The following is an 18307-nucleotide window of genomic DNA, read 5'->3' as shown; positions in this document are numbered from 1 at the left end:
GGGGAGGAGAAGCCAGGCTGATTCCTTCACATCCCTGGGTGCCAGATGCCTGTGTGTGCGTGTGTGTGTGTGTGTGTGTGTGTGTGTGTGTGTGTGTGTGTGTGTGTTTGTACATACTTGTATTTGCAAATTCCTAAGCCACAGAGCTGGATCACATCAAAGGTCTTTCATTCTCCACAGATGCCACAACCCCACAGGCAAGAATCTGCCTGTGTGTGTCTGTGTCATTGTGTATGTATGTGTGCAAAGCCCACTCCCCTCCTCCTGTTATTTCTCAACTCATCACAGATTCCGGCACAGAATTCAGGGCTGAGCAATCCTGGCTCTGTCTGCCACGAAGCGCTCTGTTTTTAAAAACACCCAAGCTGGAAACTCTCTTATAGCAGTTAATCTCCAGAGTTGAGCAGTCCTAATCCTGAAATGAAAACATACATTGCAACCGTCTTGCACAAGAGCAAAGGGAGGGAGAGAGGGAGGGAAGAAAGGAGGGAGGGAAGGAAGGAAGAAAAAGGGAGAAGAGAGAAAGAAAGAAAGAAAGAAAGAAAGATGAAAGAAGGAAGGAAGGAAGGAAGGGAAGGAGGGAGGGAAAAGGGAGGTATGGAGGGAAGAAAGAAAAAGAAAGGAAGGAAGGAAGGTTGGTGGATAGGAAGGAGAGCAGGAGGAAGGAAGAATGGAAGGGGGAGAGAGGGAGGAAGGAGGGTGGAAGGAAGAAATTGAAAGGGAGGAAAGAGAGAGAGAAAGAAGGAGGGAAAGAGAGAGAGAAAGGAAGGAAAGAAGGAAGGAAGGAAGGAGGGAGGGAGAGCAGGAGGAAGGAAGAAAGGAAGGGGGAGGGAGGGAGGAGGGAGGAGGAAAAAGAAAGGAAGGAAAGAAGGAAGGGAGGAAAGAGAGAGAAAGAAGGAAGGGAGGGAGGTGGACTCAGATTCAGTAGCAACTGGGGTGCCATAGTAAACCTGAAGGACCAAGTGAGAGACAGATGGAGAAGGTTTCTCTAAGTGGTTACTAGGAGTTGAAAATGACTTGGATGGCACATAATCAATCAATTTGGGCGGGAAAGGAGGAGGAGGCTCTATGCAAAACATGCCTTAAAACTAAAGAAAAGGCAGGATGTAAATCCAACAAATCTGTGTATACATATTCTTTCTTCCTTTCTGAAACAGGCCCCACCGGTGGAAATCCATGAAAAAGGAGCTTCTCCCCCTCACCCCACCCCCATCCCTTGGTCTGAGTAGTGGCCGCCTCCTTTCCGATCCTACCTGCTTTCTCCTCCGTCGAGTCCCCTTCGGATGTGGGCTCGGCCTCCGTGACCTGAATATCAGGCAACGTCGTAGGCTTAAGGACAGACCTGGGGGGGAACAGGAGAAGGAAGTCAAGAGCCAAAGGGGGAAGGAAGCCTTGGTCAAGTTTTAGGAAGCAAGTCCTCCTCAATCCAGACACCAAACAGGCAAACACGTTTAGTCCACCGGTTGGGGGTTGAAGGTGGGAAGGTTGGCCCAAGGGAGCTGCATTATGGAAGCCCTGCAGAGTTGGCCATCGGTCTACCAGGAGGGTGCCCTGCAGTCCTCCAAGGGGGAAGGGCAGCAGAAAGGAAGGCAGGATGGAACCTTCTGGCCTGCTGCTTTACACCAATGGTCCCCAACATCTGAAGGGGATGCAATGGATGAGATGTGTGGCACCTTGCTCAATAGTGGTAACTGTGAGAGGGATCTTGGAGTCCTGGTGGACAACCATTGAAATAGGAGCCAGCCATGGGCAGCAGCTGCCAAAAAAGCCAACCCAGGTCTAGGCTACATAAACAGAGGAAGAGAATCGAGATCACACGCCAAGTGTTAATACCATTTTATAAGGCTTTGGTGAGGCCACACTTGGAATATTTGCATTCAGTTTTGGTCGCCACGATGTAGAAAAGATGTGGAGACTCTAGAAAGAGTGCAGAGAAGAGCAACAAAGATGATGAGGGGACTGGAGGCTAAAACATATGAAGAATGGTTGCAGGAACGGGGTATGTCTAGTTTAATGAAAAGAAGGACTAGGGGAGACATGATAGCAGCCTCCCAATGTCTCAGAGGCTGCCACAAAGAAGAGGGAGTCTAAAGTATCCTACCAACTTTTTATTAGAGCCCACCAGGCCTGGTTTCAGTACATCTGAGAAGATGCCGGAAGTCCTTCAGGTTTGACCACTGGTCCTCTCCTGTTGGCGGCCGGGGCCGAGAGCTCCTTCAAACAATTCTGGATTGCCATGGGCTGCCATTCACTGTGGGCCCCAAGCCTCCCACAGCCACCCAACATTCAACGTATTTCTTTGAGAAGGCCATCAGGAGAAGAGTTAGGTGGAGAAATCACTAGCATCCAAAAAACAAATGGAAATGATAGCTGTGTTCCAATATCTCAGGGCTGCCCCACCCTCAGTCCAGCCCACCTCACAGGGTTCTTGTTTAAGGGAAAAGAGGGAGAGGAAGGAGCATTCTGTATCGTTGTCCCCTTGAGTTATGTATAAAAAATAAAAAGGCAGGGATAAAATAAAAAATAAAATAAAGATTCCAGGAACTGGCATGGAGATTCTCATCCGATGGTACTTTGGTATTTAGCTCAGCCTTCCCCCTCTTCCTCTAAATCTTTATTTAAATCAAAGATTACAGAGAGTCATCTTGAAACCAAAACAGGGAAATTAAAACATGCAACAAAAAAAAAAGAATTATATGTTATCACACAAAGGGTCATAACTGCAGGTTTGGGGAATTTTCCGTGTAAAACTCTTCCAGAAAGGCTTGGCTGGCCCACTGCAGGTCTTACTCCCAGCCCCCCAATGACTTTCCCCAGAGTGGGCTAGGAATCCCTCGGCAGATGAAAGAGAGGGGGAGGAGGGAGAATGGATGAAAAAGATGATAGATAGATAGATGATAGATAGATAGATAGATAGATAGATAGATAGATAGATAGATAGAGAGAGAGAGAGAGAGACAGACAGACAGACAGACAGACAGACAGACAGACAGTCGGTCGGAAGAGATAGATAGATTGGATGGGTGGGTGGGTGGATGGATGGATGATAGGCAGGCAGGCAGGCAGGCAGGCAGATAGATATCCCACCTTTTATACCCCCACATACAAATGCTGGAAAATATAAACAAACAAATGTTGGGGGAAAAAGTATCTGATCAGGTGAGAAAGGCGGGGGGGGGGCAGAGTCCCAAAGGAGCTTCCTGTTCTCCCCAAAGTCCCGAATCCCCTCCTCCTTCCTCCCAGCAGGCTATAGGAGCCCCTTCACCCCCTGAGAAAAGCCCATTCAGAGCGGGGGGGGGGGGGAGAGTCTGGGGCAGAGAACAGCTGCTCATTCACATCTCCCCTCTGAACAATGAGCCGTCAGAAGTTGGGGGGAGACCTTTGCCTGCAACCCATCCTTAGCCTTTGTTTTGGGGCACAGGCCATGACTAATATGACAGATGGTGTGTGCACACACGCACGCACACGCATGCGGGTGTACTGACCCATGGGCGCCCAGGTTGCAGCCAGAGTGCCAGGAGGAGGAGGAAGGAGGTGGGCGCAGGCGCTGGTTGTCGTCCTGCATCTGCAGGCGGATGGGCCGGCAGAGACCCCAGGAGATGTTCAGAGACCCTTCCACGATGAACTCGCCTTCTTCCTGCGGGGAGGGAAGCACAAGAGACCCTCAGCGAAGAGCAGAGCCTCCTAATTTCTCGCCCGTTTGGGCACCCGGTCCCTTTCCCTACCTCTCGATGCCGAAGCTGCAAGTTTTGACCTTCGTAGTAAAGGTTGTACGTCTTCAAGTGCAACAGGAGTTCATTCCTGGAAGAAGGGAGAGGAAACAAGGGTCAGGAGAAAAGAGGGAGGGGGAGGGGTAGACATAAACGCAGGTAACCCTCCACTCACGACATTGTAAAGATGAATCTATTTGAAACTGCTATAAGAAGGAACATGAAGTTCCAGTGTGTCGTATAAATATAATCCACATCTATGTTTTTTATACGTATGTTTAAAAATTACATTTTTTACCAAAAATAGGCTGGGGGGTTGGGTTAAAATACAATTACTATATATGTATACTTTTTTCTCTTTTAAAAAAGAAGGAGGAAGATACGTGTTAAAATTAAATATGTTTATTGAAAGGGAATTATAAACACCATCAACATAAAATGGAGTTTGCTCAGAGGCTGAAATACACCAAGTAAATGAGATGAAGAGTGGGAAGCAGAGGAGAGAGGTAAGAGAAGAAGAGAGGGATAGGAGGGAGGGGGGAAGAAGAGGAGAGAAAGAAGTAGTGGAAAAGGGGGAGAGGAGAAGGAGAGAGAAAGGGGAAGTAGAGAAGAGGACGACAGAGGGAAGAAAGGAGGTAGGGAGGGGGGGAGAGAGGGAGAAGAAAGTGATGAATAAGGTACAAATATGGTGTATGGAGAGCAGAAGAGCCAATAATTGTTTTTGGGAGTTGATGGTAAGACGAATTGATGTAAATATTTAATAATACAATACGATGTTGGTTATGTATTGGTTATACATGTAGTTATATGTTATGAAAATGAAAAAATAAAAAACTTTATATATATATATAAAAAATTAAACACTAAAAAAGAAAAGAATTCTAAAAAGACACCCGAGCGAGTGAATCCCCCAGACCTCTTTTATATGGGTTGAGACCCACAAGGTGTGCAAAAAAATGGAGGCGGGCTTCAACTGTTTGGTTCTGGCTGCCATGTTGACTTTTTTGACCCCTCCTGTACACACATTTGATGGGAACTAAGCATGTTCTTAGAATGGATTGCTCCTCCCTTTCTGTCCCAGGAAATGCACCCACCAATTAATGGCATGGAGGGGTCTGGGGAGGGCTCAGAAAAGATGGCGAGATGATGGACATGGCAGCACCATTAAAGCCCCGCCCATTTGCAACCTCGCCTGGAAGATTGGCAGGCGAGCAAAAAGGAGCTTTGCTCATCCTCTTGAGCTTGCCATCTTGCCTACTTTGACCCTTTCCCGCTGCCCCCCTGGTGCTCTTCTCTCGAAGAGCCTACCACAGACTCGCCCAGAAAGGCAACGGAGGAGATGACTTACTTTGAGATGAATTTGTCTTGCCCACAAGGGACCAGGGTGGTCTCGCTGTCAAATTCCATCCTGGGAATTGCATCAGGAATACAGGCCTGGGTGTGAAGACAAAAAAAAAAAAAGATCCAGTTTGCAAAGAATCTCGGCATGCAGAAGTGACTTAATGCAGTGACAAACCCCAAATCATGGTTTGTATATGTTGATCAATCAGCAGTTTCTTCTCCTGCAGTTGCAGGAACTGGGCCTGGCTAGTCTAGTGAAGAGAAGGACCAGGGGAGACAGGATTGCAGTCTTCCAATACTTGAGGGGCTTCCCCAGAGAGGAGGGAGTCAAGCTATTTTCCAAGGCATCCAAAGGCCAGAGAAGGAAAAATGGATGGAAACTGATCAAGGAGAGATTCAACCTGAAATAAGGAGGAATTTTCTGACAGTGAGAACAATCAACCCATGAAACAAAAGTTGCCTTCAGAAGTTGTGGGAGTTTCATCACTGGAGGCTTTGAAGGGGAGACTGTACTGCCATCTGTCAGAAATGGTGTAGGGTCTCCTGCTTGGGCAGGGGGTTGGACTAGATGACCTACAAATTCCATTCCAACTCTATTAATCTGTTAATCCCAGAATTCCCCAGTCAGCAAGCCAGAATTCTACAGGAAATTCATCGGCCAGGACTGAGTGGTCCAGGGTATTTCTGCCTGGCAACCTCATCTCTTGTCCAGAAAAGAAAAGAAAAGAAAAGAAAAAAAAAGAAAAGAAAGCAAGGCAGTCTGCAAGCTTCCAGGGACTGTAAATAGATCCAAATCCAGAATAGTCAAATCTAGAATTTGCAATAGCCAGATCCAGAATGAAAGTAGAGCTGCAAAGGAAATTGTGAAGGTGGGGAATTTGTACCTGCTCTGTTTGACCCAGATTCTCGATTGTAGGGAGATCCCCAGGGGCAGTTTGGGGGGGATGGAGAAAACAAAACCCTACTACTACACTGATGTGATGCCATCTCCAATCCTTTCTGAGCAGGCATCACGATATCACACAAGGAACAGAATTTGCACTGTGATGCTGCAATGCTGTTTTGCTCCTTTTGGTAAAAGCCTCTGATCTGGCAGGTGTCCAGGGGTAAAATTGGTTTGGTTGGTTTGGTTTGGTTTATTGGTTTTGTATGCCGCCCACTCCCGAAGGACTCCGGGCGGCTCACAATAAACAGGGGAGGGAATAAATAAGACAATACAAACAATTTTAAAATCCACAACAGTCACAATTAAGACGGGGCTGGGTGCTTTAACAGCCCCCAGCCTGCCGGAACAGCCAGGACTTAGTAGCTTTACGGAAGGCCGGGAGGATAGTAAGGGTCCGGATCTCCACGGGAAGCTCGTTCCAGAGGGCCGGAGCAGCAACAGAGAAGGCTCTCCCCCGGGGGGGTCGCCAGCCGGCATTGGCTGGCAGATGGAACCCGGAGAAGGCCAAGCCTGTGTGATCGAATTGGTCTTTGGGAGGTAATTGGCAGGAGGCGGTCGCTCAGGTACCCAGGTCCAATGCCATGTAGGGCTTTATAAGTAACAACTAGCACCTTGAAGTGAGTCCGGAGATCAATGGGCAGCCAGTGCAGCTTGCGGAGGATAGGTGTAACGTGGGAGTACCTAGGTGCACCCACAATCGCTCGTGCGGCTGCATTCTGGACTAGCTGAAGTCTTCGAACACTTTTCAAGGGCAGCCCCATGTAAAGCGCATTACAGTAGTCCAGTCTTGAGGTCATGAGGGCGTGAGAGACTATCCGAAGGGCCTCCCAGTTCAGATAGGGTCGCAATTGGTGCACCAGGAGAACCTGGGCAAAGACCCCCCTGGGTCTTAAAATGTTAAGCATGAAATGCAGAGTTAAAATGTTAAGCATGAAATGCAGAGGAATTTCCTGCCAAGGAAAACATGCAGGTGATAACCAAGTAACGCAGCCACCACTATGTTCAGGACAGGGGGACCAAAAACTATACCTGGGAAAGCTTACCTAGCGAATGCATCAGACTTAGGGGCTCATTGATGACTGAATCCTTAGTACAAAAATATTGGAGGGCTTATTCAGACTTTTCTATCTGCCTTCTAAAAATTCAACCACCCCTTTGCTATCTTTAAGGGCCCAAAACCTAATTGTTAAGGTTAAAAAAGCAAAGTTCTAAAACATAGAATTGCTCTTCATTTTAGGAATAGTATATAAGAATATGTCAGAATTAAGGAAAATGGATATAAAGTGAAATGGAGGAGGTACCTAACACCATGTAAATTAAATCAAATTGATGGTAAATATACAAATATTTGTTGGAGGTGCAAGAAAAAGGTTGGAACATATAAACATATGTGATGGGATTGTGATAGTGCACAAAAAATATGGGACATGGTGTTTAGAGAAATTAGAGCACTTTTATCTAGAGATGTCACCAAGGATTGCATTATTGTTGCTGGTGGAAAAACGACATATAAATGAAACAAAAAAAGGAATTGATTATACATTTGATAATAGCAGCTAGATCAGTGACGGCTAAATATTGGGGACGAAATTGGGATATTCAAAGAAATGACTGGTATAATTAATTTTGGAGTATGGCAACAAATGATAAATTAACAACGGAAATTAAACTCTAAAAAAGGGATGAACAAAGCAAACAACCATAGTGAAATAGGGAGGGATTTTATAAAATCAGTGTTGGTTGAAGGCAAAGGGAATAAACCTACTCAAGGATATATGTTGTTTCGGAGGGGATAAGGGCACAATTGGAAGATATTGTATATCTAAGAAATATAAGGGGGGGAGGTCTCCGGGGGGGCCCTGCACTGTAATATGTGGGGTTTTCCCTTTCCCTTTTGTCTTTCTTTTTTCTTTTTGCATTCAGTTGTATATGTACTGTTTGTATTATTTGTGTTTAAAAAAATATTTTTATATAATAAATAAATAAATAAAATGAAGAATTGCTTTGCTACGTGTCTCCTCTGCAACACACAAAACATTCTTGGTGCAATTCTTTGGAGCTCTTCCATCTGGCCTCTATTATTCACAGGTGTCCGCAAGAGAGAGATTATTATTCATTCATTCTCATTATTTGCAAAACCCCTAAGGCAGGAAGCCCAGACGCGTCAGGCAGGTGCTGCATCCGCAAAGACATTGTTTTTTCCGAAGGAGGAGAAAAAGGGAGCAGAAGCACTAATAATATCACAATGCCCCAGCAAAGCAGCTGTCTCCACGCTGCATTTCCTGCCAGGTCTCATAACTAGCACAACAAAGCCCATGTCATGGTCAGGAGGCTCCACCGGACTTTTGGGAGCCTGGCTAGACTAACCCTCACTCTGTCAAGGACCTAGGAGTAGTCATCTCAAACGATCTGAGCCCCAGAGCTCACTGTAACAGCATTGCCAAAAAGGCATTAAAAGTTGTAAACCTAATTTTGTGAAGCTTCTTCTCCGGTAACATTGTATTGCTAACAAAATCTTTGCCAGACCAATCCTCGAATACAGTTCGTCTGCCTGGAATCCACATTGTATGTCAGACATTAATACAATTGAGCGGGTCCAGAAGTATTTCACGAGAAGAGTCCTCCACTCCTCTGCTCACAACAGAATCCCTTCTGCCACCAGGCCTGAAATTTTGGGCTTGGACAACCTGGAACTGCACCGCTCTGACCTAAGCGCAGTACATAAAATTGTCTGCTACAACATCCTACCTATCAATGACTACTTTAGCTTCAACCGCAATAACACTTGGGCAAACAATAGATACAAACTCAAGGTAAACCACTCCAAACTCGATTGCAGAAAATACGACTTCAGCAACAGAGTGGTCAACGCCTGGAATGCTGTACCTGACTCCATTGTTACATCCTCAAACCCCCAAAACTTCAACCTTAAGCTGTCTAGCATGGACCTCACCCCATTCCTAAGAGGTCCATAAAGGGGGGCGTGCATAAGCACACCAGCGTGCCTGTCCTACTGTCCCCATTTATTCGGACCCATTTCCTGTTTTCATGTCCATGTTTATACTTATACCTGTTATATCATAGATATTTGACAAACTAAATAAATAAAATAAATGATCCCAGGTGAAGAGGGTGCCCCTGGGGGGCATCGGAGACTGATGAAAGGGAGCTCAGACACCCACAAAAAACAGGGTCTCTCCAGTCCAAATTCCACGTACGGAAGTAAATTGGGTTGGTCATGGAGTCAACGGATGGACAAGAATGCCAAATCCAGTCTAAACATCTGGCTGATTTTGCCATGAACAATAATAATAATAAACAGCTAGCAGATGCATAGGACATCTGTCTAGGGGAATGTGCTTTCCCAAGTAAAGAATCTTGGTTGATCCAGATGTTTGTTCTCGGATTACAATAAGCCAGCTTTCCTTGCCCAGTCTGGTACTCCCCCCCACTCTCTCTCACACACACACACATCGTGGGTTGGCCTTCAACTCCATAATCCCCACTCCTGGACCCATCGAAACCTGTCCTTTGCAATCAATGGGGGAAGAGAGCATGGAGAGCATTCTGCCTTCCCTTATTTCCTTCAAGACAACAACTCCTCACTCCCAATAGACTGTGAAAGAAGACACAGTTCCCAGAAACATCTGCCTCTTTCTGGATGTTTTAGGGAGAATCCAACCTTCCTTGGCCAATTGGCCAAGTGTTCCATCTCTCAGGCTGGGGGGGTCAAACAGTACGCCCCTCAGACAGGGTTCGCAATTTGGGAGTCCTCCTGGACCCACAGCTGACTTTTGAACACCACTTGTCGGCTGTGACCAGGGGGCCATTTGCACAGGTTCACCTGGTGCACCAGTTGCGTCCCTACCTGAACCGGGAGGCTCTCACAACAGTCACTCGTGCCCTTGTGACCTCTAGACTGGACTACTGCAACGTGCTCTACATGGGGCAGCCCTTGAAGAGCATTTGGCGACTTCAGCTTGTCCAGAATGCAGCCACGCGAGCGATCATGGGTGCGCCTCGGTTCACCCACGTAACATCTATCCTCCGCGAGCTGCACTGGCTGCCTATTGGTCTCCGGATACGCTTCAAGGCGCTAGTCGTCACTTATAAAGCCCTTCATGGTATTGGACCTGGGTACTTGAGAGACCGCCTGCTGCCAATTACCTCCACTAGACCGATTAGATCCCACAGACTAGGCCTCCTCCGAATTCCATCCGCCGGCCAATGTCGACTGGCGACTACTCGGAGGACAGCCTTCTCTGTGGCTGCTCCGACCCTTTGGAACGAGCTCCCCGTGGAGATTCGAACCCTCACCACCCTCCAGGCCTTCCGCAAAGCCCTTAAAATCTGGCTGTTCCGACAGGCCTGGGGCTAAAGAACTGTTGCCCCCGCCTCGAATTGGTATGACTGTTGTGTTTTAATTATGCATTGTTTTTTTTATGTCGTTTAAATTCTTGTTTGTATCCCCCTTCCCTGGTTGAGTTGTGAGCCGCCCTGAGTCCCCTTCGGGGGAAAAGGGCAGCATATAAATAAAATCAACATCAACAACATCAACATCAACACCTTCCAGAGTTTGCTGGCCTGCTTCTGTAGGGAGCACTATAAACGTTCAGAAAAGCAGCAAAGCTTTTTCTGAAATTCCGATTCTGGATGGGCTGAATTCAAATCAAAAGAAAGTGATAACATGATGCCACAATAAAAAGAGGGGTGGGGTGGGGAGAATGAGTGCTGTCTCTATGGGGAAGGGCCCCGTGGGCCGCCCTGGGCTTTCCCGCCTGGCATCTGCAGAGGGGCAAAGGACTTCCCCTGCTTGGGAGCATCTTTGATAAAAGGATGCAAAGGATGCCATTTGTCATTCAAGAGAAGATGTCACAAGCCCCCTGCAGCCCCCTCCCCATCAGGACATCTTCCCCTTAGAGCAGCATGAGCTGACCCCTGAGTACAATGGGGAGATTTTCCCTGATTTTCAGGGAAAGATTTGAGTTAAGTGGCGGCTTCCAATCGGGCCTCCTAAACTTGGCAACGGTGCTTCTTCCTGCTCTCTACACTATTTTATTTATTTATCTAGTTATTTTATTTGATTTTAATTTGTCAACAAGTACAAGGAAACAAGTAGGGAAAACACATGAAAAAACGGCACAAATAAATGGATATAAATAAGCAAAACATAGCCATGAGCACATAAAAAGACTACATATAAATGGGTAGGCAGGCTGGTTGGCTTATGAATGCTCCCTTGAGGGAGCTCTTAAGAAACACATAAGATCCACGGTAGATAGCTTAAGGTCAAAGGTACGGGGGGAGGGGGAGTTAGAGGAACTAACAACAGACTCACTAGTGGGGACCGGCAGAAAAATCCAGCAGCAGCCATTCCAAAATGCATTTTCCCCCCCAAGGAAAGACCAACACTGGTGGCCACCAAACCCCTGGGAAACCATTTGCATGCGAGCGTGAAATCATCCTTCAGTGTCATCGTCGCAGGAGTTAAGAACCAGGGGCCGGCCTGCCAGGAGAATGCCAAGTTGCACAATGACTCGCGGCACACAAAACCCCTGTGAGAGTGGCAGCTGCTCAGCCTCGGAGGGAGGCAGCCTTTGCCCTTCACCAGCGGACAACTCCGCATCTGCCAGGGTTTCTCCCCGTACCAAACGCCTCGAGATGCTGCAGGCAAAGGTTTCCAAAGCACCAGGAAAGCAAAAGATGGTTGAGGGAAGGCTAAAACGTGAAGAATGGCCACAGAAATTGGGTTTGGCTCGTGTGGAGAAAAGAAGGACCAGGGGTGACATGATAGCAGGATTCCGGTATTTGAGGGGCTGCCAAAAAGAGGAGGGGGTCAGCTTAAAGCACCAGAAGGCAGGAGAAGAAGCAAAGGATGGAAATCCCAAAGGTGCTTTTTTCAAATGGACCTCCTGGGTTTTCTTTGAAGACGCAGAGCTTCTGATCCAAGAAGCTTCTTCATGATCTGAAGAAGCTTCCTGGATGAGAAGTAAAATGTCTTCCAAAGAAAAAACCAGAAAGCCCAGTTGCCTCTTGCAAAAGCCCCTTTGGGACAACCAGGACCCGATGATGGAGAAGCTCCATAGACAAGGGACGGGAACTAACCAAAGAGAGAAGCTACCTGGAATTAAGGAGAAACTTCCTAACAGGGAGGACGATAAACCATTGGAACTGCTTGCCTCCAGAAGTCATGGGTGCTCCATCACTTTTTTTCCCAAGGCACCAGAAGGCAGGACAAGAAACAATGGATGGAAACTAATCAAGGAGAGAAGCAACTTGGAATTCAGGAGAAATTTCCAAAGTGAGAAGAATTAACCAGTGGAACTGCTTGCCTCCAGAAGTTGTGGGTGCTCCCTCACTGGAGGCTTTCAAGAAGAGACTGTCTGAAATGGTATAGGCTCTCTTACTTGAGCAGGGGGATGGACTAGATCAGTGTTTTTCAACCTTGGCCACTTGAAGATATCTGGACTTCAACTCCCAGAATTCCCCAGCCAGCGAATGCTGGCTGGGGAATTCTGGGAGTTGAAGTCCAGACATCTTCAAGTGGCCAAGGTTGAGAAACACTGGACTAGATGACCTCCACGGGTCCTTTCAACTCCATTGTTCTGTTATTTTGTTGTTCTTCTAACCGTCTCCAGCAATATTGGGAAACACAGAAGCATGGAGAACAGAAGCTCCTTGCAAACATCAAGGGGTTTTGCCCTGAGTCTAAAAGAGACACAAGGTAGGATGAAGAGTTCTTGGAAAGATAGAAGAGTCACAGATGGCTTTGACTGTCCATTCCTTTTCAAGAACAAGATAAACTTCCAGGAACAGCAACAGGCACAGTAAAAAGAGGCGAGGTGTGTCCATGACCCCACCACCTCTCCATAACTGTCCAGAGCTGCTTCTTAACTATGGAAGGCTGCAGACAATAAGGCCCATCAATGAAACATCTTCAGAGAGGCCAGACAGGTTGGCTCATCCCAGCTTCCCCAAGTTTGCAAACTGGACTTTAGGAGTATCCTCCAATTACTGATGCCCTTGTACATGCAAACCCCTAATTCAAAACTTCCATTCTGACCTGGACAACAATCCGGAGAAACCTCAGCCAGCCTGGTTTTCCTTCTTCACCACCCATGAAGCAGAGATGTGGGGTGCACATATATGCCCTTTGGCTCTGTGGGAACCGTAATAAAGTTTGCAAAACATGCTTTCAACCTGCCTGCTCAAAAGGTTGGAGGATCTCTATGATACACCACCATTACAGAACACAAGGACAGTTCACACATCAGTAAGATATGCTTTGCTAGAGAAACAATTAGGGACCCAGTAGCTCAGTGGCTATGATGCTGAGCTTGTCGATCAGAAAGGTCGGCAGTTTGGCGGTTCAAATCCCTAGCATAATGGAGTAACGGAGTGAGCTCCCGTGACTTGTCCCAGCTTCTGCCAACCTAGCAGTTCAAAAGCACATAAAAAATGCAAGTAGAAAAATAGGAACCATCTTTGGTGGGAAGGGAACAGCGTTCCGTGCGCCTTCGGCGTTGAGTCATGCCGGCCACATGATCACGGAGAGCGCTGGCTTTATGGCTTTGAAATGGGGATGAGCAAAAAACTCAAAAAGCCCCCAAAGCCCCCACTCCCATCCTAAAAACCAGCGTCCCCTCAGTGCCTTCACAAGATGCTTCCAATATACCCCTGAACAAAACACTGGGAGTTTTGACTGGGAAATCCAGTGAAAATGCCATTCAGACTAAATTACAGCCTATGTCTCTCTCAGCTTTGCTTTGTATAATTTATGCCATTCTCATAATTTCAAAAGCTTTGCCATCTGCCTCTAAATCAATAAACCCTAATTAGTGAAGGGCAGGAAGGCGGGTGAAAAGGGTGAAATCCCTCACTGCCAAGATCTAATTCTGTCCCGTTTGGTGGGGCTAAATCTCACTCAGCCCTGGCGGGACAAAACCTAGAAGTTTGTTTTCCATTGTTTAAAAAACCAGAAATCTCAACAATCTAGCAGTTGAATAATCCATTTTGTCTCAAATAAGGTAAAGGTTCCCCTGATATATATGAGCTAGTCGTTCCCAACTCCAGGGGTCGATGTTCATCTCAAAGCTGAAGAGCCAGCGCTTTCTGAAGACTATTAAGAGCCTTTATTAGGACTTACTTAGTGGCGATACGGCGGCAAAATGCACACATTTTTCCGCTCTTATTGCGTCTGCGGAATCTCGCCCAGCCGCCCTGTTTAGGGTGACCCGCTCCCTCCTGAAAGGTGAGGAGGTGGGGGAACCCCTGCAGGGAAGAGCTGGGGAATTTGCTCAGTTTCTGTCGGATAAAATCACTCAGTTTCGGACAGACCTTGACTCCGCTTGGGCAATACCAGCCGAGATACCGAGGGTAAGTCTCAATCGGACTTCTTGGGATGAGTTCGAATTTGTCACCCCTGAGGAAGTGGACAAGGCCATGGGAGCGATGAGCACCTCCACCTGTTTACTGGACCCGTGCCCCTCCTGGCTGGTTTCGACCAGCAGAGAGGTGAAATGAGGCTGGCTCCAGGCGTTACCAACGCATCTTTGCAGGAGGGGTCTTTCCCGCAACCATTGAAGGAAGCGGTGGTGAGACCCCTCCTCAAGAAGCTTTCCCTGGATCCAGCCATCCTGAAAAACTATCGTCCTGTCTCCAACCTTCCTTTTCTGGTCAGTCTGGTTTCAGGCCTGGGTACAGCACTGAAACCGCTTTGGTCGCACTGATCGATGATCTCTGGCGGGCTAGGGATAGAGGGCATTCCTCTATCCTGGTGCTTCTTGACCTCTCAGCGGCTTTCGATATCATCGACCATGGTATCCTTCTGCGACGTCTGGAGGAGGTGGGAGTGAGAGGCACCGTTTTACGGTGGTTCTCCTCTTACCTCTCCGACAGGTCGCAGTCAGTGTTGGTCAGGGGGCAGAGGTCGACCCCTAGGCCCCTCAAATGTGGGGTGCCACAGGGTTCGGTCTTGTCCCCCCTCCTATTTAACATCTACATGAAACCGCTGGGTGAGATCATACGACAGCACGGGATAAAGTACCATCAATATGCAGATGATACACAGTTGTATCTATCTGCCCCGTGCCAGCTCAGTGTAGCGGCGGACATGATGTGCTGATGCCTGGAAGCTGTCAGGATCTGGATGGGGATGAACAAATTGGTGTTCAATCCCGATAAGACTGAGTGGCTTTGGATGTTGCCCCCGAAGGACAGCCCAGACAGTCCGTCCTTGATCCTGGGGGGTGAAAACTTACACGCCTCAGAGAGGGCCCGCAATTTGGGGGTCCTCCTGGATTCACAGCTGACACTGGAACATCCTCTGTCGGCTGTGACCAGGGGGGCCTTTGCCCAGGTTTGCCTGGTGCACCAATTGCGGCCCTGTCTGGACCAGGGGGCACTCCAAATGGTCACTCACGCCCTTGTCAACTCAAGGCTGGATTATTGCAATGCGCTCTACATGGGGCTACCCTTGAAAAGCGTTCGGAGACTATAGCTAGCCCAGAATGCAGCTGGGCAAGCGATATTGGGTATACCGAGCTACACCCATGTTACACCTGTCCTCCGCGAGCTGCACTGGCTACCAATTGGTCTCTGGACGCAATTCAAGGTGTTGGTTATTACCTTTAAAGCCCTACATGGCCTAGGACCAGCGTATCTGCGAGACCGCCTACTGCCACATACCTCCCAACGTAAGATCCCACAGATTGGGCCTCCTTCGGATGCCGTCAGCCAGTCAGTGTCGGATGGCGGGCCCCCGGAGGAGAGCCTTCTCTGTGGCTGCTCCGACCCTCTGGAATCAGCTATCCCCAGAGGTCCGGGCCTTGCCCACTCTCACGGCCTTCAGGAAAGCTGTTAAAACCTGGCTGTTCCGGCAGGCCTGGGGCTGTTGACCTTATTGTTAAGGTCCAGCCTTGATTAGAACGAATGTGTGTTGTGAATTTTAAACCATTCTTTTTTATTTTCTTTTTCTTTTCTTCCCCTTCTTTGTAAGCCGCCTGGAGTCCTTCGGGATTGGGCGGCCTATAAATTCAATAAATAAATAAATAAATACATCTCTGGTCATGTGATCGGCTTGACTCAACGCTGAAGGCGCACTTGGAACATTGTTTCCTTCTCACCAAAGGTGGTTCCTATTTTTCTACTTGCATTTTTTACGTGCTTTCGAACTGCTAGGTTGGCAGAAGCTGGGACTAGTAATGAGAGCTCACTCCATTACACGGTGCTAGGAATTCAAACTGCCGACCTATCTGTTCAACAAGCTCAGCATCTTAGCCACTGAGCCATCAGATAGATACTTGAAAACTTGGGGAAAGGCTAGGAGCTGGAAAAATCCAGGAGGAGTCTTCCTTTTTAACGCTATTTTTCTTCAATATAAAGAGAAAATATTGAAAATAATATCCCGTAACGGTCATTTGAAATGAAGATTTCATTTAACTCAGGGGTCTTCCAACTTGGCAACTGGCTGGGGAATTCTGGGAACTGAAGTCCACAAGTCTTAAAGTTGCCAAGTTTTGGAGACCAAATCATAGTCTATTTGATCAGGTTTTTGGGGGTTCGCACCAGTGGTGGGATTCAGTCGGTTTGCACCGATTCGGGTGAACCGGTAGCTGATCCCTCCCGCCCCTCCCAGGAGTCTCCACATGTCCCATTTTGGATGCCAGATAAGTGCAGGGGCCACGCAGAGGGTATGGAAGGCCCGGGGAGGCTATTTTCACCCTCCCGGAGGCTCAGCAAAAGCCTCCGGAGCCTGGGGAGAGTGAAAATGCCCCCCCCAATGGTACTAGAGGCTGAGTAGGCCACATCCACCATGGCCACGCCCACCCAGCAACCGGGCAGAGAATCTGTTGTTAACATTTTAGAATCCTACCACTGGTTTGCATAACACAAGGACAATTAAAGATGCAATGCCTACATTGACACAAGAGCTAAACTTGGTTATTTTTACCTTTCTGGATTTTTTAAAAAAAATTAGTGATTAGTTGCTTGATTAGTTTATGCTTCTGGATCCTCCTCCCCCAAAGAACCAAGCCCCCAAACTTCTCCATCGTCCTCCTGAGATACTTCTAAACTATGGAAGGTTGCATACAATGAATGCTTGCATGAATGCAAACTGTGAATCATCAGCCAAGCACGCAAGCCGAGTTCACAAAGGACACCGCCTCTGAGACCTCTCAAGTTATCGTATACTTAAATAAACGGAAACTTGGATTTTTTCCCCAGAATGTTTAACATTCATTCCAACGGAGGAATTCCTATGCCCAGCTATCTATTGACTGTTCTGTTGAGATACTGGAGCCGTTCTTCTTCAAGGAGAAAGGCCCAGAAATGCCACAAGTGAATCTTCCAAATATTGTAAATATATGACATTATGACGCATCTGCATGGAAAATACTTGACTGGGAAATTCAAGCTAACTTATCTTGTGAGTAACAAACAGATTCAGGACCAGCCATTCTCCTTGGCTGCGTCTCTTGGCAGAAGGAAGTTCTTGGCAGATGAACGACCTCTACGTGAAAGCAGCTTTTGACCCAAGGCCTAGAGCAGGGGTGAGGAATGATGGGCCCTTTATGACTTGCGAACTCCAACCATGCTGGCGCAGAATTCTGGGAGCTGAAGTCATAAAAGGGCCATCGTTCCCAACCTCTGGCCTAGTGAGATGCTGTGGGAAGCTACCGCAGCATTTCTATTGATTAGTCAACTGCAATGCTGTTAATATCACTTTATAATGCCTTGGTAAGGCCACACTTGGAATCCTGCATCCAGTTTTGGTCACCACAATGTAAAAAAGAGGTTGCGATGCTAGAAAGAATGCAAAGAAGAGCAACCAGGATGATGAGGGGACTCGAGGCTAAAACATAAGAAGAACAGTTGCAGGAACTGGATATGTCTAGTTTAATGAAAAGAAGGACTAGGGGAGACAAGATAGCAATCTTCCAATATCTCAGCGGTGGCCCCAAAGATAAGGGAGTCAAGCTAGTCTCCAAGGCACCTGAAGGCAGGACAAGAAGCAATGGGTGGAAAATAATCAGGGAGAGAAGCAACCTAGAACTAAGGAGAAATTTCCTGACAGTGAGAACAATTAAACAGTGGAACAGCTTCCCTCCAGAAGTTGTGAATGCTCCAACACTGGAAGTCTTTAAGAAGATGTTGAATAACCATTTTTCTGAAGTGGTGTAGGGCTTCCTGGCTAAGCAGGGGGTTGGACTAGAAGACCTCCAAGGTCCCTTCCAACTCTGTTATTTTATTTTATTCTATTCTGTTATTCTGACGCGAGGCTGGAGATGACAATGTCCTGCCTCAACGT

At 47.4% G+C, this 18307-nt stretch overlaps 1 protein-coding gene across 3 annotated transcripts in view; it reads right to left on the bottom strand.

The window, feature by feature from the left end:
• Window positions 1-18307, bottom strand: part of RASSF2 (Ras association domain family member 2) — a 43483-nt gene that overhangs the window by 19199 nt on the left and 5977 nt on the right. For all 3 annotated transcript variants that reach the window (XM_032229699.1, XM_032229698.1, XM_032229701.1), the window contains exons 2-5: window positions 5059-5144; window positions 3726-3801; window positions 3486-3637; window positions 1254-1342 (exon numbers count right to left, since the gene is read on the bottom strand). In XM_032229699.1, coding sequence (XP_032085590.1) covers window positions 1254-1342; window positions 3486-3637; window positions 3726-3801; window positions 5059-5117 — 376 coding nt within the window. In that variant the 5' untranslated portion in view covers window positions 5118-5144. The remainder of the gene's footprint in view (window positions 1-1253; window positions 1343-3485; window positions 3638-3725; window positions 3802-5058; window positions 5145-18307) is intronic.

Source organism: Thamnophis elegans, chromosome 13, assembly GCF_009769535.1.
Source record: "Thamnophis elegans isolate rThaEle1 chromosome 13, rThaEle1.pri, whole genome shotgun sequence".
Lineage (NCBI taxonomy): Eukaryota > Metazoa > Chordata > Lepidosauria > Squamata > Colubridae > Thamnophis > Thamnophis elegans.
Note: the sequence above shows the minus strand (reverse complement) of the source record. Positions and strands in the feature narration are given on the sequence as shown.